The sequence below is a fragment of the Sapajus apella genome, unplaced genomic scaffold (genome assembly GCF_009761245.1).
Source record: "Sapajus apella isolate SASKATOON/1434 unplaced genomic scaffold, GSC_monkey_1.0 scaffold112, whole genome shotgun sequence".
Taxonomy (NCBI): Eukaryota; Metazoa; Chordata; class Mammalia; order Primates; family Cebidae; genus Sapajus; species Sapajus apella.
In genome coordinates this window covers 2,641,618-2,664,745 of record NW_022437052.1, presented here as the reverse complement: position 1 = coordinate 2,664,745, position 23,128 = coordinate 2,641,618, and the positions used below count along the sequence as shown (strand labels likewise).

At 42.1% G+C, this 23,128-nt stretch overlaps 1 protein-coding gene across 10 annotated transcripts in view; it reads left to right on the top strand.

The window, feature by feature from the left end:
- SLC36A1 (solute carrier family 36 member 1) overlaps window positions 1-23,128 on the top strand; it is a 74,925-nt gene that overhangs the window by 23,197 nt on the left and 28,600 nt on the right. For 8 of the 10 annotated variants that reach the window (XM_032259843.1, XM_032259840.1, XM_032259836.1 and 5 more), the window contains 8 exons: window positions 2,084-2,174; window positions 3,046-3,134; window positions 3,609-3,704; window positions 5,724-5,808; window positions 6,247-6,465; window positions 12,235-12,333; window positions 15,052-15,218; window positions 17,715-17,884. In XM_032259843.1, the coding sequence (XP_032115734.1) occupies window positions 2,084-2,174; window positions 3,046-3,134; window positions 3,609-3,704; window positions 5,724-5,808; window positions 6,247-6,465; window positions 12,235-12,333; window positions 15,052-15,218; window positions 17,715-17,884 (1,016 nt within the window). The remainder of the gene's footprint in view (window positions 1-2,083; window positions 2,175-3,045; window positions 3,135-3,608; window positions 3,705-5,723; window positions 5,809-6,246; window positions 6,466-12,234; window positions 12,334-15,051; window positions 15,219-17,714; window positions 17,885-23,128) is intronic. The other 2 variants (XM_032259842.1, XM_032259844.1) reach the window with 1 other exon arrangement.

Sequence of the window (23,128 nt, the reverse complement as noted above, 5' to 3'; positions counted from 1 at the left end):
GGTGGCAGAGCTAGGGCAAGGGACCTAGTGTCCCATGATAGCCAGCTCAGAGGCATTTTGGGGAGGTCTCTGGTAGGTAGGTGGGTTTGATACAGTGCTTTGCCCTCAAGTGGATTAAACATTTGCCGAGATAAAAATTTAATAGACCCCATTATCTTGCAGCTACAGGCTACTGATAATGCATTTGCTGGTGGACACATGTAATGCTTAAGCTGTTTCCTTAGGATGTCCAGGAGAGCACTTAGCCTCTTCTCATGTGGAGGCAAAGTAGTTTTCTTGGTCTTTCTTGAAAAAGTTAGGTAAAGTAGGAAAATCACGAGATTTTTTCCCTCAAGGTAAAAGGAGAAAGGTTAAAGTGAAATTCTTTTCCAAAGAGTGTAGATGGGTCTTATTAATGGCCTCTATGAGTAACAAGTGTTATTTACTTTGAGCTTCTGGTGAATTGCAGATCTGAAGAAATGTGTGTAAATACCAGTTTTGAGGGATTTAGGTTATATGTGCAGTAGAACCACAGACAGTACCACGGGCCAAATTCTGAGTGATTTGGGACAGAGTGAAACTATATTTGACCTGTTTCCTGTTTTCCTGGAGGTAACAGTAGATAGAAATTGAAGACGAGACCACCCTTCTGTAGTCAGTCTTTTGATAAGTTCCTATTCCCTGCAGAAAAAAGAGAAACTTCCTGCCTCCACCCTCACCCTCATCCTAACTCTAATAACAAACGGCTAAAACCAACTACTACTCCTGATTCCAGTCCCAGGTCTCTCTCTAGGGCGTTGTTCCAAAGCCCTTCTCTTTGCCAGTGGTGTCTTTTTCCCCAGAAGCACATTTATAGTTCCTGCCTGTCCTGCTGGGCTCAGCTCAGCTCTTTCTTCTGTATAAAGCCTCACCTGCCTCCCTTCTCCCTGGTCTCTGTTCTTGGGTTTTTCTTAAAGATAAGAATCTATCTACCTTTGGTGGTTATTAATATGTTCCCTTATTTTCCTTGAAACATTATTAATTTCTAGAGGCTGAGAACCATAGCAGATTCATACTTATTTTCACCACTGCAGTTAACACAGTGCTTTATATGTGATAGATAGCATTTGTTGAGTGAAAAAATGAATGAGGAAGCATGAGAGGCTTTACCATCGTGGCATGAAGGGGACAGTTTGTACAAATCTGCCCTCATAGCAGAAGGGTAAATGAAGTGACTCTCTGAAAGGGCTTCTCTGATCCTAGGACACTATGGCATTAGACTTTTTTTGTTTTTGATACGAAGTGTATGTATTGTATGACTTCTGCATTCGGGGCTTCTGTTTTTTTGTTGTTTTTTAATTTCCTCTGTTCTGTCACCAGTGTTTGTCCATCATAGTTTGGGTTGTCATCCTCTATTGCAGTTTTGGGGTCTGTGTTTGTTTTTTTTTTTTTTTTTTTTTTTTTTGAGACTGACTTTTACTTTGTCGCCCAGGCTGGAATACAGTGGCATGATCTTGGCTCACTGCAACCTCCCCCTCCCAGGTTCAAGCAATTCTCCTACCTTAACTTCCTGAGAAGATGAGATTACAGGCGCATACCACCACACCTGGCTAAGTTTTATATTTCTAGTAGAGATGGGGTTTTGCCATGTTGGCCAGGCTGGTCTTGAACTCCTGACCTCAGGTGATCCACCTGCTTCAGCCTCCCAAAGTGGTGGGATTACAGGCATGAGCCACTGTGCCCAGTCAGGTCTGAGTCTTTACAGTGGGCAGTTCAGTGGTTAGAACCAGACTCAAATACCCTTGGAAAGGATAGTGTCTGGAGAGAGTCAGAGCACCCCTCTGATCTAAACTCTGAGAGAAGGAATTCTCAGGAATGCCACAAAGAATGGGGACTTACAGCACAGGGGATAGGAGAGGGAGCTCTGGAGTCAGACTGCCTAGATTTGAATCCTGCCTCAGCCCTTCACTAGGTGTGTGACCTTGAGCAAACCACTTTCTCATCCATAAAATAAAATCTTACAGGGTTTTTGTGGAAATAAAATGAGGTAATGCATATAAGCACTAAGAACTTAGTAAAAGTTAACTGTCATGGTTATCCTTTCCTTGTCTGTCTGTCACTTCAGATGGTTCCAGACCTTGATCCACCTGTTAAAAGGCAACATTGGCACAGGACTCCTGGGGCTACCTCTGGCAGTGAAAAATGCAGGCATTGTGGTAAGGGCCTGCATCAGTGGGGGGGAGTAGTGACAAATTTTAAGAGGTAGTTCTTTGTTGTTGTTAAAATGGGCTTGCTTTAAAATATTTTAAATAGAGAAGGATCTTTAAAAAATCAGTTGACAAAAAGCAAAATTCAGACATTCATTCACCTAAAGATATTTATTGAGAGTGCTCTGTGTGTTAGGTACCTTTCTAGGCTCTTAGAATACATCAGCGAATTAAAGAAAGATTCCTGCCCTCATGGAGCTTACTTCATGGTGGAGAGGATGTACTGAGATGGCTCATGCAGTTTCTGTCAATAATATGAACTAATGAGTTAGTTACAGATGTCTGCCCATTTTCTACACGGTCCCTCATGCCCTCTTCCTAAATGGCCAACTCCAAGAATCTTAGGTCTTCTTTTTATGATTCACTTCATGTTGACTGCCTGCCCAAAGCCATTCTGTTTCTTTTGGAGTTGAAGAGAGGCTCAGAGATGTGGGTTGCCCTTAGCTAAGTGCAGTCTTTCTTGATCTGGCAATGCTGTAAAGATAACTTAACCCCTCTCCCCCAACATCCCTTAGCCCATCTCTTCTTCCCACAGTCACGGGAGCCTTCTATTCTACTGAGTTGCCCCAGTCTTGGAACAGACTTATCTTATGTTCTTCTTCTCCACATGACTAAATGTCTTGAAAGTTCAGATAGCACCCATGTCACAGAGCTAATCTCCATGATCACATATCTCTCTCTAATGCTAGGCCCAAAGTTTTAACACTGAAAAGTGCCTTAGTAGCTTTTTAATCATTTGCAAACCGAGTATCCATCGGGTTCACTCATAATTCTACCTACTTGTCTCTCTCTCTCTGTTGCCTGCAACACCTGTTCCCAGATGGGTCCCGTCAGCCTGCTGGTCATAGGCATCATAGCTGTGCACTGCATGGGTATCCTGGTGAAATGTGCTCACCACTTCTGCCGCAGGTGAGAGCCCTCTGAACCACCTCTCAAGTGACAAATTGTCTTTTTGGGTTCTGTTATCAACCCTGAAAATGAGCACCGATGCAGACCATTCTCAGTTCTTCACACTGGCTGGAGGTAGCTGCTTAAGATTGCAGCGTTTCCTTCCCCTGGGTATCTTTGTGTTCTTTTCCAGCTCATTCTTATCTGTTAAATTTACCTATGCGCAGTAAATAGACACTGCATTCTAATTTCATGTGCCTTGTAATGTTTACTCCATTGAAATGATTCTACCAGATGGTTGTTAATTATGATAAAAGTAACCATCCTGTGGACTTAATACTTCTGATCTTTGAAAGCATGAGACACAGGACTCAGAGTGGTATCTCCAGGGTGACAGATGGGGACTGGCTCAGATCTCAGTGGCTCTATTTGTTCGGTCACTGTCATTGTCTAATCCACATATTCTGCCCTTCTTCTTCCCTCCTCCTCTTCCAGGCTGAATAAATCCTTTGTGGATTATGGGGAAACTGTGACGTATGGATTGGAATCCAGTCCGTGCTCCTGGCTCCGGAACCACGCACACTGGGGAAGGTAACTGATTTCCTCCTTCCTTTCAACGGCGGCCTCCCAGGGTGAGGCCTTCAGATGGGGAGGCCTTGTGATGTGGGAGACAGTGTAAAGTGTGGAAAGAGTGCTGTTTGCTGTTTGGGTCAGTTGCCTTGGGCTCTGGCTCAGCTCTGCTCGTTGTAAGCTGGGTGACCTGGGGCTGGGTAAACCCCTTTTTTTCCGGGGGCTTCAGTTTCATCAGGAAAGCACGGGACCTGGCCTGAATGATCTCTCGAGCCATTCCAGCTTTGTCAGTCTATGCCCAATGATTGTTTTTGATTCACTCATTTGCTCAACAACTGTATTTAAGCACTATCTTATAAATGGAACAAGACAGTTCTAGGTAAGAAGGGGAGATTTCCTGAAGTAAATTGTGTGATTCCTGCCCTGCAAGGGCTTCTGTAGTCTGTGTAAGTAAAAAGATGTCGAAAGAGAAGACAGAGAGCAAGATAAGGGACACCCAGAAGAAGAAAGTGTCATGAGCTAGGAGTACGTCCTCAGTGCTCAGAGAGGAAGGAACTTTAAAGATTCTCCTGTCGGCTGTGCCGGATGAGAAACACACATGAGAGCTGGGAGCAGAAAAGGCTTCAGGAGAAGGTGGAGTTTACGAGAACAGGGTGTGGAGATGAGTTTGGAGGTGGGAAGTGTTTGCAAATTTCTTCTTAAGGTAACTCTTAGTTGTTTGAAGGGAAATATTATTTCTGTTTTCTATATTTAAATGTAGAAAATTGATACTATGAAGGGCTAAAAATTCTTTTTTTTTGTTAAAAAAAAAAAAAGCCACATTAAAAGTATTTTCTCTAGAAAATTTCCTTTTTGTGGTCACAGGGGAAGCTTACCTTCCTTCCCAGTCACCTTTATCCTGTGGTGCACATTATCTAGTTCTTTTGGCCAAATTATCTTCTGTGACTGGGAGGAGCCAGATTGTCAAGTGACCACCATGAGTTGATTGGTTGTTAATTCGTCATTCCTTTCTTTTCTTACTGCTTCCTTCCTTCCTCCCTCCTTCCCTCCTTTCCTTCCTTCTTTTAATAAAATGTGTGCCATTTTAATGTGTGCTCAAAGTAAAAACTTTTCTGGATTAAGTTAGGACATAAAGTGAAAAGTAAAAGAAAATTTTGGTCCCAGTTGCATGGGTAGCCTTTTGGAATTTGCTGTATAAATAGAAACATACACATGTTCTTAAAGTTTTTGGTGCAGATTGAATATACTATGTATACTGTTTGGAAACTTGCTTTTTTCCCTTAAATGTCTGAGATGTTTTTCTCTATCAGCACATACAGATTTAACACATTATTTTTAACTGCTGTATAATGCTCCATTTAAGAATGGTCTATGATTTAATCCCTTTCCTTTTGATGAAACTCTAGGTTGTTACCAGCCGCTATTGTTCAACTAGCCATCTGTTTTTGGTATATCAGTTTCTGTGTCCTTAACGTGGGACTTGGCTGGCTCTTGTATCCAAGTTATAGAGACAGTGAAGGGACTACTTCCTGGCCTTTTATGTCAAGGGTTCCCTGTAACTTTAGCAAAAAAGTGTGAGATGGGCTAGGTGGGCAGATGTGTGGAGAGGAGGCTAAGGGTCATGGTATCTGTGCATGTGCCTGATCTCATGTAGCATTCCAGATGAGAAGCCAGGAAGGGGACCTCAGAAATCATGCAGCTAGCACCTCACTCACCTTCTTCCCGAAGCCCTAGACTGGTGGCACCTAGCATGGATTCTTCTCCTACCAGGGCATGCTCATCCTTGTCACCTTCTGGGAAGGGTCTGTGATGGCTTGGGGAAAGCACTGTTAAAAAAAATGGGTACAGTGTACACTGTTTGGGTGATGGTTACACTAAAAGCCCAGACTGTATCACTATGCAATATATCCATTTCACAAAACAGCACTTGTACCCCCTAAATCTATTAAAAAAAACAAAAACAAAAAAAACACCTCCCCTTCTGGGAGTCTTGCGTTTGTATTGTAACAGTCTTTGTATTCCTTCCCTCCCCATCTCCAGACATGTTGTGGACTTCTTCCTGATTGTCACTCAGCTGGGATTTTGCTGTGTCTATTTTGTGTTTCTGGCTGAGAACTTTAAACAGGTAGGCACTTGGTAAAAAAAAAAAAAAAAAGAAAAAAAAACCAAAAACAATGGGAGAGAGAATGGCAAAAGATGATTGAAATTTTTGTTTAGGATTTTTTCCAAACCAGCTTTTGTCAACAAAAACGTTGAAGTTTTAACACTTTACATAGAACCACATCTTCTGTTTGATTCTCATGGAAAAGAGCTAGGGCACAGAGAAACCTCCACATGTCTTATCCATCCTCCTGTCCTAGGTACCTGTGTTCAAACCTAGCTCAGACAATTGGGTTGCTGATGATAGTCATGAAGATCTCTAAAGAAGGCTCACTGGACACAGATTCTAAAAGGCCCTGTTCACACACCTGAACAGGAACCTCAGGAACCTCTCCCAGCAGAGGATCCGCCGGCCTTTGTTGTTTGAGAAGTGTTCCCGTTTTCTTCCTTCTCTTCATTCTAGGTGGTAGAAGCGGCCAATGGGACTACCAATAACTGCCACAACAATGAGACGGTGATTCTGACGCCCACCATGGACTCGCGACTCTACATGCTCTCTTTCCTGCCCTTCCTGGTGCTGCTGGTTTTCGTCAGGAGCCTCCGAGCCCTGTCAGTCTTCTCCCTGTTGGCCAACATCACCATGCTGGTCAGCTTGATCATGATCTACCAGTTCATTGTTCAGGTACATGCCTAGGCCCTCCCCTATTGTCTTGCTTCAATATTAAAAAAAAGGCTAGGCGCAGTGGCTCACGCCTGTAATCCCAGCACTTTGGGAGATCGGGGTGGGTGGATCACCTGAGGTCAGGAGTTCTAGACCAGCCTGGCCATCATGGTGAAACCTGTCTCTACTACTAGAAATACAAAAATTAGGTGTGGTGGCATGCACCTGTAATCTCAGCTGTTCGGGAGGCTGAGGCAGGAGAATTGCTTGAACTCAGGAAGAAGAGGTTGCAGTGAGCTGAGATCACCCTACTGCATTCCAGCCTGGGCAGCAAAGCAAGACTCTGTCTCAAAAAAAAAAAAAAAAAAAAAAAAAAAAAAAAAAATATATATATATATATATATATATATATATATATATATGACAAGTAAGTGGAACGTAAATAGTTATATGTTACTGCTGGTATGTTTAGGTTAGAGGTTCTTATCTTGGGCACTGTTGACATTTTGGGGGGGATAATTCTTTGCTGTAGGGCTGTCCTGTGCATTGTAGGATGTTTTGCAGCCTCTCTGGTCTCTACTCAGTGGGTGCCAGTCGCAACCCTTCCACGAGTGATGACAACCAAAAATGTCTCCTAACATTGCCAGACCTCCCTGGGGTGTCAAATCAGCCCCCACAGGGATCACTGGCTTAGACCTTTTTCAATTCCATGGTTAATTCATGATCACTTTATACAATTGGAAAATAGAGAAAAATATTAAGATTAAAATAAAAACTAAATGTTCTAACCTGTATTTAGATAAGTAATTCCTTATCAAATCCAGTTAATTTGTATTTGTCAAAATTATAAATCCACTTGTTCCCTGCCCTCACTCAGCCCATGTAGACAGGTCTGTGGGGTGGCATGAGAGAGAACATCTGTATACAGATGGATAGATGATCAGGCTGAGAAAAATATGCCCTTAAACACTATAGCTGTTTGTGAAAATGACAATGGATTTTCTAAGGCTTGAGAAAAGGAAAAGAAGTAAAAGCAGGTAAATAAAAGCGTATCTTTAAAAAAGATATTTTAATTCAATTCCCAAATAATTCATCAGTACATATTCATTAAACCACAGACAACACAAATACCTCTTGAATACCAAGTCTCCACCCTGAGTCTCCTCTTAGGGACCCGTTCTGTGTGATTGATCTGTCTCATTCTAGATGGTGTGAATGTATTTGCAGCCTCTGTAAGTATACGGAGAAATATGTTAAAATATATTTTGTTTTTATTTTTGAAACATAATTTTTTAACAAGCTACATGTTCATCTACCTTGCTTCTTCCCCCACCCTTAAAAATGCCTTAGCCAGCCTTCCAGGTTAATATTCCTGGCTCTACCTTGCTGTTAGTTGTCACATTGTATCACAGAGTAGAGATTTGCTGCACTTTTTTACCAGTCCCCACTCAGTGACTATCAGGTCATTGATAATTTTTAGTATTATTTCAGTATTAAGACAGTGAGATGTTCTTATACATTCCTTTCTGTGGACCTGTATAAATACTTTTAAAGACATTTGTCTAGATATGTAATTGCTGAAGAGTGTGCACTTTTGAATTTTTTTATGTTACCAAGTTGTTTTTTATAAAAGCCGTTTCCTAATTTCATAGAGACTCCCTTCCACAGTATTTAAGTGCCCATTTTTCCACCCTTACCAATACTGGATGTGTCAGTCTTTTTCATTTCAGTCAGTCTGACAGGCAAATATTATGTCATTTTCATACAGTCTGCTTAACAGTGACCTAGTTACTCACTGATGTAGTTTCCAGGAAAACAGTGGCACATAAAAAGCAGGACTTCCTGTGCTAAGCAAATGACATTATCAGTTTAGATTAGCATTGTCCTCTGTGAGTATTGAGTATTTTTTCATCACGGTAAGTCAGATAAGTGGCAGACATTGAATCTTCTGCAGAACTATTTTTTTAAACATAAAATAAATAATTCTGGCTGGGCACGGTGGCTCATGCCTGTAATCCCAGCACTTTGGGAGGCCAAGTTAGGCAGATCATGAGGTCAGGAGTTCGAGACCAACCTGACCAATATGGTGAAACTCCATCTCTACTAAAAATACAAAAATTAGCTGGGCATGGTGGTGCACACCTATAACCCCAGCTACTCAGGAGGCTAAGGCAGGAGAATTGGTTGAACCCAGGAGGCAGAGTTTGCAGTTGGCCAAGATCACACCACTGCACTCCAGCCTGGGCGACAGAGTAAGAGTCCATCAAATAAATAAATAAAATAGTTCTTCATGTCCATTTTTTTATGAGACTGGAAGGAGGGCCTGTGAATGCACGACAGACCATTTCCATTACCAAACAAGGAAGGGTAAATATTTACCCATGATTTCATGTTGTAATTAGAGCTCTCAAGTGCACCTAGGATACACTCCAGTAGACATTAAAGATGAATTGAGTGAGGCCACCCCCCCCCATAGATAGGCACACCTGCTGCATTTAGTTTTAAGTCGTTGCAGGTAGTTGGGCTGTGGTGGTTTCTGTGGTCATAGGGCTGGAATAAGGATTTGGGTTCTTGCAGCATCTCAGTCCCAGCCAACTGGTAGTATCCTTCCAGAGTTATGTCTGTGCATAGTACAATCAGCACACAGAGTAATGTCTTCAAAGAAGAAGCCCTGTTGATTTCTTGAGAACAACTGCAGGTCTTCCTCTGGCTTTAGCCAGAAGTTGTGCTATGATCAAGTAGTGCCATCTGCCCAAGTAGTGCCATCTGCCCAGAGTGCAGCATGGGGGAGGGGGTTTGGCTGTGTTTTGGTGTAGTCACTGCCCATAGTGTTGTCAGTGCTTCATTTGGATGTGCCATATGGCTAAAGATGCTCTCTCTAGGTCATTTTTGTTGCTTCTGCCTCTGCTGCTTGTGACTACATTTTGCCCCACTTACTATGAGGATTCCCCTACTGTTGGATGTTTCTGAATTTTTCCCTCATCTAAGCATGCATATGACTGCTCCTCTTGCCCCTCATGCACGTACCACTGTAGGTAGCAGACCAAGGTCTTCCACCCCTCTGTTTTCAGCTTGGCAGAGTGCCTTGCACAGAGGGGGGCTCCCAATAAATGTTTTATCACTGCATAGCCTTGCTTCAGATATGTATTTTTTCCTAGTTATAACAGTTTCAGAATTGCAAGAGCACATCTCATAATCCATGTGTACATTTAACAGCATTTTCTCAAAAAAACTTACTATTATAATTGATAATATGGTAAGACCTCACTTAACATCATTGATACGTTCTTAGAAACTGCAACTACGTGAAATGATGTATAGCGAAATCATCTTCTTTCTTCATCAATGTTATAACAAAACAACGTTGAAGGAAATGACTGTACATTATTTCACCTAAAGTCTCAGTTTCCAAGAACCTATTGATAACAATGAAGGACTTACTGTGTTGTAGAATTGAGGAGATATGTTGATAATGAGCTGATTTTAAAAAACATGTATGTTTCTTTATAAATTATACTTTTATCATTTAGTTGGTCAGGTGAGTAGCAATCAGTAAGTATGTAGAATAATATACTCCTGCTGGCCTCATTCCCACAATATCCCCAGACATGGATTGTGAAATTCTCTGGCTGATACTTGAATCTGCTCTGATGTATGAATAAGAGGAGGAGTCATCCACTAACCAACAGGTAGCACCTATTTCCAATAACTTATGTTACATTTGTGACTCAGGAATAAATACAGGGCAGTCTTGCTCTCAAGTCCCATCGTAGAGCAAAAATACCTATTAGTCTGTCTCCATTCCAGGTATTGAAATGCTTCTTACAAAGATCTCTAATGGATTTCTTAGCAGGGGCACGGGGAAACGTATTTATTTAATTTTTTATTTTTTCAAAAGCAGTATTGCTGCTTTGAAATCTTTCAAAGAGAAGTCTTATAGAGATTAATAATGGACCTCCTTTTACTTGCCTGAAATCATTCTGAAACCCGTTGAGAGCATGCCTCATATCTAAATATCCATATAGTTAAATCAATTTTAAAACATTGTAAAAGGCTATTTTAACATCAATTTTTATTTTAATCGATGCAACATATGGATGTGGTTTGAAAAGCCAAATTTTAAAAAGACAGCAGCTTTGAATCCCCCCTTCCCACCCTGCTCCTTCCACATAGTCTGGTACTGGAGACTGTTGTTTGGTGGAGGATTTTGTGACTATACTTCTGTTAGTCAGGGTTCTCTAGAGGGACAGAACTAATAGGGTATACGTACATATACAGGGAAATTTATTAGAGTATTAACTCACATGGTTACAAGGTCCCACAATGGGCTGTGTGCAAGCTGAGGAGCAAGAAAGCCAGTCTGAGTCCCAAAGCTGAAGAACTTGGAGTCCAATGTTCAAGGGCAGGAAGCATCCAGCACAGGAGAAAGATGTAGGCTGGGAGGCTAAGCCCGTCTAGCCTTTTCACGTTCTTCTGCCTGCTTTTTAATCTGGCCATTGGCTGAGCTGGCAGCTGATTAGATGGCGCCCATCCAGATTAAGGGTGGGTCTGCCTTTCCCAGTCCATTGACTCAAATGTTAATCTCCTTTGGCAACACCCTCACACACACACCAGGAATAATACTCTGCATCCTTCAAACCAGTCAAGTTGACACTCAGTATTAACCATCACAACTTCCTTCCTTATACAACATTAGCATTGTACCTGCAGTTAACAATTGCCTTTTTTTTGGCCCATTTCTGAAAACATTCTTTTTGCTATTTCTCTCCACATGTTCCAACACTTCTGTTGTGTGCTTCTTGGTAATACTTTCAAAGTGCTTAAGCTGATTGATAAGAATTTTAAAAAGGAGAAGAACAGAAGAGGAAAAAGGAAGATAACCAATCTAAAAATTTATTACTTTCTCTTCCCTTCCAGCTTTATCGTTGGTGTTTGTATAGTTGTATCACAGTGAATATATAAATTTAAAAATTTTTTCTCACTAATATTTCATAAGTAGATTTTCGTGTTCTACCTAGTTATCTCAATTTTTACTTTTTAATAGTGCATACTGGCCAGGTGCGGTGGCTCACACCTGTAATCCCAGCACTTTGGGAGGCTGAGGCAGGCAGATCACTTGAGATCAATAGTTCACAGATAGCTTGACCAACATGGTGAAACCCTGTCTCTACCAAAAATATACAAAATTAGCCAGCTGTGGTGGCATGCACCTGTAGTGCCAGCCACTCAGGAGGCTGAAGCACAAAGAATTGCTTGAACCCAGGAGGCAGAGATTGCACTGAGCAGAGATCTCACCACTGCACTCTGGCCTGGACAACAGAAGGAGACTCTGTCTCTAAATAAATACATAAATAAATAGTGTATATATTCTGTGGTTTAGCTGGTATGTTGGTAACTACTTAACTGATCCCTTGTTTGGGAACATTTATGTTGTTTTGAGTTTCTTTATTAAATAGCTTTGCTCAATATTTTTCATCTTTTGACTTTTTTTCTAGTTGAATTCAGTTTCTGAGGATGGGATTACCTACTGAAAGAACGTGACTCTTTTTATGCAAGCCCCAGCATTTGAGTTATTAATAGTATCTTGGGCTTGTGTTTCCCCCAAACAAGTGGGTTTTTCTGAAGAGAAAAACATGCAAAGGTTAAATGTCCCTAAATCATCTGTCAGGTATTAGACTTTCTTCCTTAAGAAAATCTTGGATTTGTTAAAAAGTGTGACCTCTCAGATTCAGAGTTCAAATCTCTAATTTCTGTATAATAGTTTGCTTTGTTTTGCTTTCTCTGTTTCAGAGGATCCCAGACCCCAGCAACCTCCCCTTAGTGGCCCCCTGGAAGACTTACCCTCTCTTCTTTGGCACAGCGATTTTTGCTTTCGAAGGCATTGGAATGGTAAGAGCTGCACTGTGATTTGGGCCAGTGTTCTCTAGTGCCTTTGGTGTCTTCCAGATCTGTTTCAAGGAATGCTGAGGAGACACTGTTAGAAATTATCTTCTGAGGCCAGGCATGGTAGCTCAAGTCTATAATCTCAGCACTTTGGGAGGCTGAGGCCAGTGGATCCCTTGAGGTCAGGAGTTCAAGACCAGCCTGGTTAACATGGTGAAATCCCGTCTCTACTAAATATACAAAAATCAGCCAGGCATGGTGGCAGGCGCCTGTAATCCAAGCCACTCAAGAGGCTGAGGCAGGGAAATCACTTGAACCTGGGAGGCGGAGGCTGCAGTGAGCCAAGATCATACCACTGCACTCCAGCCTGGATGACAGAGCAAGACTCTGTCTCAAAAAAGAAAGAAAGAAATTATCTCCTGTGACTCACTGGTCAGTTAGTGAATAGTGTTTCAGGGATTCCATTGAGATTTCCCAGCTCCAACTTTTCAAGACAAGTTATATATAATTTAAAAATGTTTACATTCAAGGCCCCTTCATTGCACACTGATCTCCTATGTGTGTAGTAAGCAATAGTACATGGTAATCAGAAAGGCAGGGTTTAGGTCTAGCAGCTGTGTGACCTTGAGCAAGGGCTTCAGCTCTTTGAGCCTTCATTGTTCCTAAAAAGTGAGCTTAATGATTCACAGTTGTTAGGATTCAATGACATATGTGCAAAGTGCTTTGTGCAGACCCTGACACATGGTAAATATTTAATAGATTTTTATTTTATTAATATTATTGATTTTATTATTGAATCAGTAAATGTATGAATAATTTCTCTGCCCTAAAACATTGTATTTTCTGCATGTAAAAGAACAGCCTTCACTCCGGGCTCAGCATCCTGTGATTTCACCAAATGCTTTTCCTAAAGAGGCATCTACTCCTCCATCTTACCTAATTTGAATTTTCTTTGTATTTTTCATAATAATGGTACAGAACTCTTCTCTGAAGAGTTTTTCATTCCTAGCCAAGGGCTCTGCAAATGGGAAGACTCTCCTGTCATAGCACTTCTTTCTCTTTTTTGACTTCCCAGACACTTTATCTACTTTTAAGAAAACCTAGAAGCTGTGCAGATTGTTTTGTCAACATCATGAGGAATCACCCAGGTGGTGCTGATGAAACACACTGAGGCTCTGACATCATGGGGGAGGCTTTGGGAGTGATCACATGTAAATCACTGATCTCCCTGAGGTTTTATACCTTGCCCTGTGCTCTTTCTTGGAGTCTCTCATTTCCCATGAAGACTGTCTTACTTAATTCAGAAACACAAATGGTTGCCTGCTGCTGGGGAAGAGGCCTGAGTGGCCCTATATTTCAGCAGTGAGAAAGAGATCCCAAGATCTCAGAACTTGAAAGAAGAGTCTGAGAAAGTGTGGAAAGATGCCTAGAGACTTTGGGTTCCTAAAGGACCTTGTACTAAGTTTTTAGTAGCTTACCCAAACAGCACAGCGCAGAAGTTGTTTGCTTGGTTTCATTAGCCAAGACTTGTACACAAAGTTATTCTGCAAACATTATCAGGATTTGCATTTCTACTTTTTAAAGAGAACACTGCTAGATTGACTCTTAGTTTTGGATCTAGGGCTTGTTCATTGCATCCGGGTGGAAGTGCCAGGCTGCACATTGTGTATTCACCATGTGCTCTGTGTTCATGCAGCTGTCACAGGCCCGATAGGACATGGAGGAGATGGGCTTCCTGCTGTCTGGCTCTTTGTACTCTTGGTACGAAGGAAACTGACAGATACATTTAGAAGCTGTTTCTAATGGATGTGGATTAACTGAAGCTGGAGCAGGTGGTGGGAGACACTCGGGGCCCCTGGGAACACCAGTCCTGCAGCAGGATCGTGGTGTTGGTGTGTGCAGCATAGACCTGTTGTGCCTCGTGGCCACAGGCGCTGCAGGAAAATAATTGTAGTGACAAGATCAAGGTTTGTGGCACAGCGAGATACTGCCCAGTGTTGCTCTTCCTCATTAGCTGTGCCACATCCAGTTGATGGCACACTGTGAAGATCCTCACAGTCGTACCTGCTGTTTTCCCAATTCCTAAATAAACTCATTTTCATAAGGTGTCTTTCCCTTAACATTCTTCGAAAGTTAAAGAATGTCCTATGTTATAGGTCAGTGGTTTTTAAGAGGAGTCTGGAAACTGGGCATTGCTAAGTACCCAAGTGTTAAGATCCTCTGTTATCGCACTGCAGTTTCTCTAATGTGGAGGTTTAACTTGTCACTGCTCATGCTTTCCCCTATTGAGCTAGAGTGGCAGTTTTCCCTGACCTATATTTTGCATTTTTTAGACAGGTTAGCAGGAAGCTATAATCTCAGTTAGCTGCCAGGTGGGCATGACGTGAGAGGGCCTTCTGGTTGCCATGTGGCCTAACTCATAGGGCAAGGGACATTCTCAGCCTGCAGGGATGCTGGAGCAGGAAGACAGAGCACTGGCTTGAGCCAGGAGTCCTGGGCACTTGCCCTGCCCACCCTTACTTTTAGGACTTCCAGGCTAGGAAGGGAGGTGTGAGTCCCTTCTAGTCCCAAGAGTATAATGTCTGATGAAATAACTTTATTTATATAGCAGATGTGCTTCTGGAGAATTCTGGGAAAAAAAGAGTTACTTTTTTTCTGAGGATTTTTTTTTTCTTGGCCATTAACTTTGCTTTTATCTGCTTCTCTGTCACTACTCTCTCATAGGTTCTGCCCCTGGAAAACAAAATGAAGGATCCTCAAAAGTTCCCACTCATCCTATACCTGGGCATGGCCATCATCACCATCCTCTACATCAGCCTGGGGTGTCTGGGGTACCTGCGATTTGGAGCTAATATCCAAGGCAGCGTAACCCTCAACCTGCCCAACTGCTGGTATGTGGGGGAGGATGAAAACCTAGGAGTCCTGGATATTTAAAAAACTGAAGGGGCAGAGTGTGGATTCTTCCTCTTACTTGTCCCTTAAACTTCACTCTAGCCCACCATCCCCTGCCACCACCAGCCCTCACTGGCTGCCCTGGACTTCATTCTGTTTGGGTAATTCATGCAGAGCCTTCTGCCGAAGCCATTGGCTGATCAGCCGATGGATAAGCTATTTCTCCTTGGAATTCCTAAGCCCAGAAGGACTGAGTATCCAGTCTGTTCACTGTAAACCATTCCAAATGGACAGGGAGATGGGCAGGCAAACCTGGATTTGGTTCCCAGCATCCGTTGTACCTCTTCCTTGGTAGTCACAGGCTCGATACACAGGTGGGAGCATCTCACTGTGGGCTGGGGATTGTTGGGAGTCCTTTCTTACCTCTCTTGCATTGGTGAATGTATTATAGAGAAAGAGTGAGCCACATTGAAATGCTTCCTAAAAAGGTAGGTGTCCCAGGGCATGTGCTAAGCAACCATCCTGTTTTGAAGATGAATCATCTCATTGTGGAGAGCAGCTGTTAGCAGAATCACCTTTTATTCTAGGCTGGCTGATCTGCCTGGGTGTGCTTTTTATTTTGTTTTATATTGTTTATTTTATTACGTTTTTTAAGTCAACAGTACTCAGTATTTCCAGGGGGTTTCCCATTCAAGTATGAACCAAGCTTGACCCTGCTTACCTTCCAAGATCAGATGGGATTATCTTCCAAGATTCAGAATGGTGTGGCTATAGACCTGGCTTCGATTTTTCTTTTTTGAAATTATTTTTAAGTTTGTTTTAACTAGTAAGGCATACTAATCATATATACTTATGCAGTGTGTGTGACATACATATTATAATGTGTAATTATCAAATCAGGGTAATTGGCATATCCCTCCAGTGCCTACTTTTAAATTTTCAAATGTTTCTGCCCTTCTAAGAAGTAAGAGGCAGGTTCTAGCTTGGTGTAACTGTGTCACCTTTCCCTGGAAGAGAAATGGATCAGGAGCAACAGAAGCAGCCCACATGATCTGAAGCCATAGAGGAGCATCTGTCTTCTTTCCAACACCCCAAACCCAGCTGCTCTACACTTTCTGCTTCTATTTGGGTATAATTTATTTGACTGTCCCTGCAGGTGTCACTCTCCTGAGTCCAGATTTCATGGCTCTCCAGAGGCTTTGGGGCTGCTTTGAGTTTAATTATAGAGCCACCAGATGATTTTTCCAAAGAGTTTTTATTATCTATTCATGGAGCAAGTATGACCTTTTTCCAAACTCAGTCTTAACAAGGTTTTTCTCCTGCTTATAGCATAAGAACAACTTCTAGGTTTTTAGTTCAACCACAGAGAAGTTCAATGCACATATACACATTCTGTATTACCACATTTAAATAGATTTCCAGCAAGCGAGGACAAATGTTTCTTGCTGCTTAAGCACAAGGGTCTGGTTTAAAGTGGAGCTTTGCTTAGGGACAGAGACCTTTCCTTTCGGTGACAAGGTCAATTCTGTAAGTTGATCACAGACTTTTTTTCTACTCTGTTCTGTCAGAGCACTGGAGTGATAAAATAGGGATGTCCCGTGGTGAGTCACGTCTTTTTTGGAAGCTACACATGAAGCAGTAATAGGAAGACAGCCGTAGTGGTATGGAAAGATGGAATTCTTGCTCCTGCCTCTTGGTCCTGCAAGGTCTTCATCTAATTCTAGGGACACTGACTTGGGTGGGACCGATAAAAATGGGCTTGTTACATTTTAATTGCATTTTTTGTTTTTGTTTTTGAAGGCATATACACCCATATGCCCATGGCAGAGATTCAGATTTTCAAAAAGTATACAGAGAACATCAAGTTTCCACCCCTCACCCTCCACTCTCGTTCCCAATTTTACAATTTCCCATTTCAGAGGCAACCATATTCCCAGTTTCTTATGTTTTTTCTGAGATGTTTAGTGTATGTAAGATTGTCCTGTGGGGGCAGAGTGTGGTTTTTCTCCTCTTTTTCCTTTTTTAAGACAAATTGTAGCACTCTGTAGATACTGTATTGCTTCATGCTTTTTCTCACTTAAAAAAAAAAAAAGTGACATAAAACTGTCCCCATGATGGTGATATACTATATCAAGTGATATAGTGATATATCATGGGGACAGTTTTATATCACACCTAGAGTTCTGCCTCATATTTTGTTAAGAGCTATATGGAGGCACCATGATTTATCTGACCAGCTCCTACTGGTTAATATTTAAATTGTTTGCAGTCTTTCCTTCTTAAATAATGCTGCAGTTAGATATTTTGAATGTAAGCTTTTGTGTACTCGTGCAAGGATATCTGTGAGATGAAGTTGAGATTGCTGGGTCCGAAGGACGTGTGGATTTGTGGCCTTGCTAAGTGTCAACAAATCGCATTGGGACCATTTTGCACCCTCGCTGATTATGTGCAAGTGTGCTGAGCAGGCTTTGAATGTCTCCTGTCTGTCTGGGCAGGTTGTACCAGTCGGTTAAGCTGCTGTACTCCATTGGGATCTTTTTCACCTACGCTCTCCAGTTCTATGTCCCGGCCGAGATCATCATCCCCGTGTTTGTGTCCCGAGCTCCAGAGCACTGCGAGTTAGCGGTGGACCTGTTTGTGCGCACAGTGCTGGTCTGCCTGACATGTGAGTAGAAGGTGATAATTACCTTGTTTATTTTTCCCTAAAGGGCACCCGGTCTCCAGGGCGTGCATGAGAAAAGACAGGATGTGTTGTAGTGAAGCTGCCTATGTTTGTGAGCAGAAAACCTGACCCATGGCCTCACTTGCAGAATTAAGGCACCCCCCAATGGGGAAGAGAATTAATTATATATGTACCATAAAGAACATGGGAATGAGGACAGTGGTTGATTTATAGATAGAGTATGAAATGCTGTGGAGATGGTTATCATTCAGAGGAAGACATACAATTACTATCCCATATTAAATAAGGTAAACGTCTGAAAGCCATTTAACCCACATCTATAATGAGTGTAAGTTACTTTGATGCAGCGTACTTGTTTGCTTTTTCAAATAGTTTCTCCAGTGTGACAAGTTACTCCTTAGATTTCCTGTAGAGCCTGTGTGACACTATTCTAGACAGTTTTTAATGTCAGTCTTACTAAATATGTTTCAGAAAATTTCTGTTGATTAACCTAGGTGTTTGATTGATCGCTGTGCTTTATTCTTTTCCCAACCCCGTGCCAAAGAGTGTTAAGTTAAAAGATGGGATATCCTTCTGTTTGAAATGTTGAAAACTGGTGACATTTAGAAAATAAAAGTAAATTATTTTTTTGTAGCTTCTGTGAGTTGGTAGACTAGAGAACCCCTGAACAAGTCGATCTTTAATAGCTAAGTTAAATTTCTAGGAGATTTGCAATTGTTTTCCAAATTGAAATGCTTAAAGCATAGATTTCTCTTTTTGGCTCTATGTGGCTTTTTTGTTTTTTTTTTTTTTTTTTTTGGTTTTTTTTTTTTTTTGGTTTTATTCTTTTGGAACAAGACTCTCTTTGCTTATTATATTGAGACTTCCCTGAGGATTTTCTTAAATTATTCAGTCTGAGCCTCTGTCTTTGGAATAAAGATAGATCCATATGATTTTTTAATTCTCGTTAGGTTTGAATGTTTTAAGGATGAAAGCTGGGAATGTTGTCTAGCATTTGCGCTGAGTCAGTCTTTCAAGCCCTCTGGTAGACCAGCCTATAGAAACAGCCCACACAGCGACTAATCCAGGGCCCAAGGCTGTTGAAAGCAGCTGCTGTTCCCACAGCGACTGAAAAAGATGGAACATGATGTATCCTGCTTTTCTAGTAGATTGCCTTAATGTGTGCTGGTAAGATGGGATACTTGGACTCTAGATTTTAATCCTGTCTGTGCCAGTAACTCTCCATGCTTTCATTCCAAAGTGTATGTTTCCACAATGGATGGATTAGCTCTAAGTGCTGAGGAGACAGCTTTCACGTGTACGGTATTTATAATGTAAACTCTGAGGGTCCAATTCTTAAATCCAGAGGGTACTGGAAGAAAGAATGTGGTTAGTTCAAATAATTTGCTTCTTTCCAAAGTGTTCCCTCCAGAAAAAGTAGATCTCTCTAGGTAAAATGCTCTGTCCTGACTAACCAGCTCCTCCTCTCTGCCTATTGAGCTGGGGCAGTGACTGGGAGCCTGACTCCTCTCCCTGCCCCATTTTCCGCTCCAACCTGGCTCAGCCTCCCTGTAGCATATGTCACGCTTCCTGCCAGGCTTATTTCTGCAGCGCCCTGCAGGAGACAGCAGTCTCTGATTCACAGACCTCATGCTATCCTTAGATGCCTCTTGGTTTTTGCTTCACTTTTCCTGGCCCTGTCTGTAAGTCTTATCTCCCTTCTACAGCATGATACTCAGAAGACATGGCTGCTTTTGATCTTCAAGGGCGTGCCGTTGTTTTTCCCTTCTGTGATCTATTGTGACTTAGCCCTGCATTGCCATCCTCTTCAAAAAGGCAGCTCCCTTTATCTCTGACAGCACTCGACTCTCTCGCCTTCCTTGGAGACTTTGAAGTAATTGTGGGACTCAGTAGAGGCCTTTCATGGTAGCAGCAACTTAAATGTATTTATGCGAGTCTACCTCTGTTCTTTCAGCTCTTTCGGCACCGTTGATTGGCATGTGATTTTAGATCTTTAACGTAATTGATTTTTTTTCCACTTATAAATTTTATCAGCAGCTTCTTTTATTGCTATTTCTGGTGTTTTCCTATCTTTTCCCCAACTTTTCCTCCTCCTCTTCATCCTCCAAGGGGAACAGAAGGAATTTGGTATAGCTTCATTTTTTCCCCCTTCTTAGAATTCAACTTTCTCCCTGATCTCCCCCATCCTCCAAAGATTACTATGGCTGATACGGACTTTGTAGATGCTGAGTTTCAAACTGCTGGAAAAGAGGGGCAGGGAAAACAAGTATTTCATAGAATAGTGTTAATTGTGTTATGATTTCATATCGGACAGTGTCTACTGCCAGCCCATATTTTTGGAAATGCAGTCTTAGCAGGTCACCTTATATCCATACCTTGTGTGGAAGAGGTTGGCTCCATCTGGCAGAGTCTGGAGTTGTAGGATCAACGGCTTTTCATATTTCTTTGGAGCAATCACCCATCCTTCAGTGATTCCTACTCATTCTCTATGGCATTTGCTGTGTGAAACATTTTACTTCAGTTTGCTATGAAAATTTCAGAAACCTAATTTTGAAGACATAATTACATAAAATCGCATCATTCAAGAAGCCTGTTCAGACTGGAATGCAGAGCGTCAAAACATTCCAGGCAGTCAGATTTTTAGAGGATGAAGCTTCCGGGTCCAAACAGTAGCTTCTTAGTACCTTTGAGCCGTTTACACCTTTTAGTCTTGCAGCTACAGTGGAGAAGAGCAGCACCATTAATTAGCTGTGCCACCCTGGGTTCCCCAGGAACCCGCTCACAAGGTCTCGGGGTGCTCAACTGTAAGGAAAGATGTCTGATCTCCAAGGCTTCTCTCACCTCCAAAATTCTGTGATTCTGTACAGCTGCTTTGAGCTTAATTTTAAGTTTCTACAAAAATATTACTCTAAAAAAAGAAAGTCAATATAAAAACATTTGGAAATAAAAGGAGGAGAAATGCCAATATTCCACCAATTTAACAAAATAATTCTTTTTCATTGTATCTTCTGTGTCGTAATCCTCATGGTTGCATTGTAAAAACAGTTACAATTGTAGTTTACACATAACTTTGTCTTTCACATTTTATTTACTTTTATGTCACAAATATTCATATCTTTCACTCATATTTTTGTGACCTCATGGTATTCCACTGTATTGGTGGATCATATTAGCTAAGGTACTCCTTTAATGTTGGACATGGAGGTTGTTTCCCTTGCTTTTGTGTTTTTTAAATGTATACCTCCACTAAGTCAAAAGTCGTATTCTGTCCAAGACGCTTGTGAATTTTAAAGGCATAGTTACAGACATTTAAAAGTAACATGGTAGGTTTGAACAGCTTTGATCATGATAAAATAGGAGCAAGAGCTCCCAGCACAGGAACTGTAAATGGCCAGCGTATTTCCTAAGTGTGTGTATGTTCTTTTCAGTGCTTTTCTCTTGTCTTGTGCATAAGTCAGCTCTTTCTGATGCTGGTTCAAAACCACAGGCTCCAGAATCCAGTTCCTTCTGTGAACATGACTGTTGACCATATGTTGCTTCAGCAGTTTAAAAGGTCATATTCTTCATGTCTCTTCAGCCGAAGGGAAGATGTTTTGTAATACTGTTGGAGCCCTCTTGACTAATCATGTGGTCTAGCTCAGGTTGTCCTCTGGCCCCTTTTTGTACATGCCACAGCTGAGCTGCTGCTGAGAGGTGTGTAACTACAGTGGGGAACACACGGTCTTCCTCTTTGTCTGGGCTGGGTCTTTTTGTGTTAGGGGCAGGGGATTAGAGGAGAGTGGGGAGAGGGGTATTCCTGGCGGTCTGCTTCCTGACATCTCTACCTTGTTGAGTTTCTCTTCATAGGGCAGTTTTAACTCACAGAAGACAGTTAGTGCCAGAAGGGGTTTTATTTGCCCCTCATGTCTGAGTAGTTGATTGCTGCGCTGGAGTTAAAGTCATTTCCCATGGTGGCCAAACAGATACCCGTGCTGTTGAGCCCTGGGGGCTGTTTATGCTAATTTGGTTTGGACATCCTTCTCTTCTTCCCACTTTACATTAGTGGGAGCCTCGCTCTTCTTGTCCTCTTCAGTGTCACACCTTATGTAGAATTCAGTGGCGGTATGTGGTTCAACCAGGAGAGGAAGAGGGACTTCCCTTTGCAGCCCTGTGGTCTGGGCTTTAAGAGGAGAGAAATGTTCTTAAAACCTCTATTAAGGATATTTTTATTAGGCATATTTATCTTATGTAGTGGTGAAAACAAGAACAAGTTTTTAGAGTACTTATAAAATACCATGACAAAGTGAAAGATCTTTGTCCAGAGGAAAATTCTGATCTCAGGCTCCTGTTTCTGTTTCCACTTAACTCTCACACAGAGTGGAGCATCTCTCCGACTCCACTTAACTGTCATGAAGGACCCATATGCCCTGCTAGGTCAGTGTGGGAGAGGCTGGGGAAAGGACAGACTGTCAGGGCTTCGAGAGGCTCTGATTTGTCTCCTGCTGGAGGCTCATTTTCTCTGATAATAAAGGCCTCCTGTCTCTTGAGTGGGCTTCAGCATTTGTGGAGATGCTCTTGTGGCTGTCACTGAAGGAATAACTCACACTTTCTTTATCCATACAAAACCGGTTGGGTTAGAAGCTCCCTTTTTGGCAAGCCACGTGTCCCAGGAAAGGAATTCATTCCATCGCTTTGCTGTGCCACCTCAGGCAGCACATGGTGCTTCCCAGTTGTCAGCGAGGTGAGGGACATATCCCACAACACAGTCCTAAGTGACTAACACTGGCATGTGTAGTTCCTTAAAATTTCAGAGTTGGGCGAGACTTCAAACGTCACCTAGTCACCACATTTCACAGGTAAATGAATGAACTGAGGCTCAGAATAGTAAGCTGACTTGCCCTGCACCACTCAGCTTGTTGGGGAGCAGCAACTGGTGATAATATTGAAGCATTTATTACTGGTTTTTGGAACTCTGAGTTCTTTACATGAGGGATATCGTTTGACCATCCTGTTTAGCAGCTGGGGAAATGAGTCTCAAAGAGTTTAGGTAACTAGCCACTGAGTGGTAGAGCTGAGGTCAGAGCCTGGGCATTCCAAACCCAGAGCCTACACCCATTCCTATACCACCCTCTGCCCAGGGCTCAGTTCTCCCAGTTGTGGCCTTAGTGCAGTTTCCACCCCACGGTAACACCTGGCAGCAGCACTGCAAGGATGACATTAGGCAGGGAGACCCAGACCCCAGAGAGG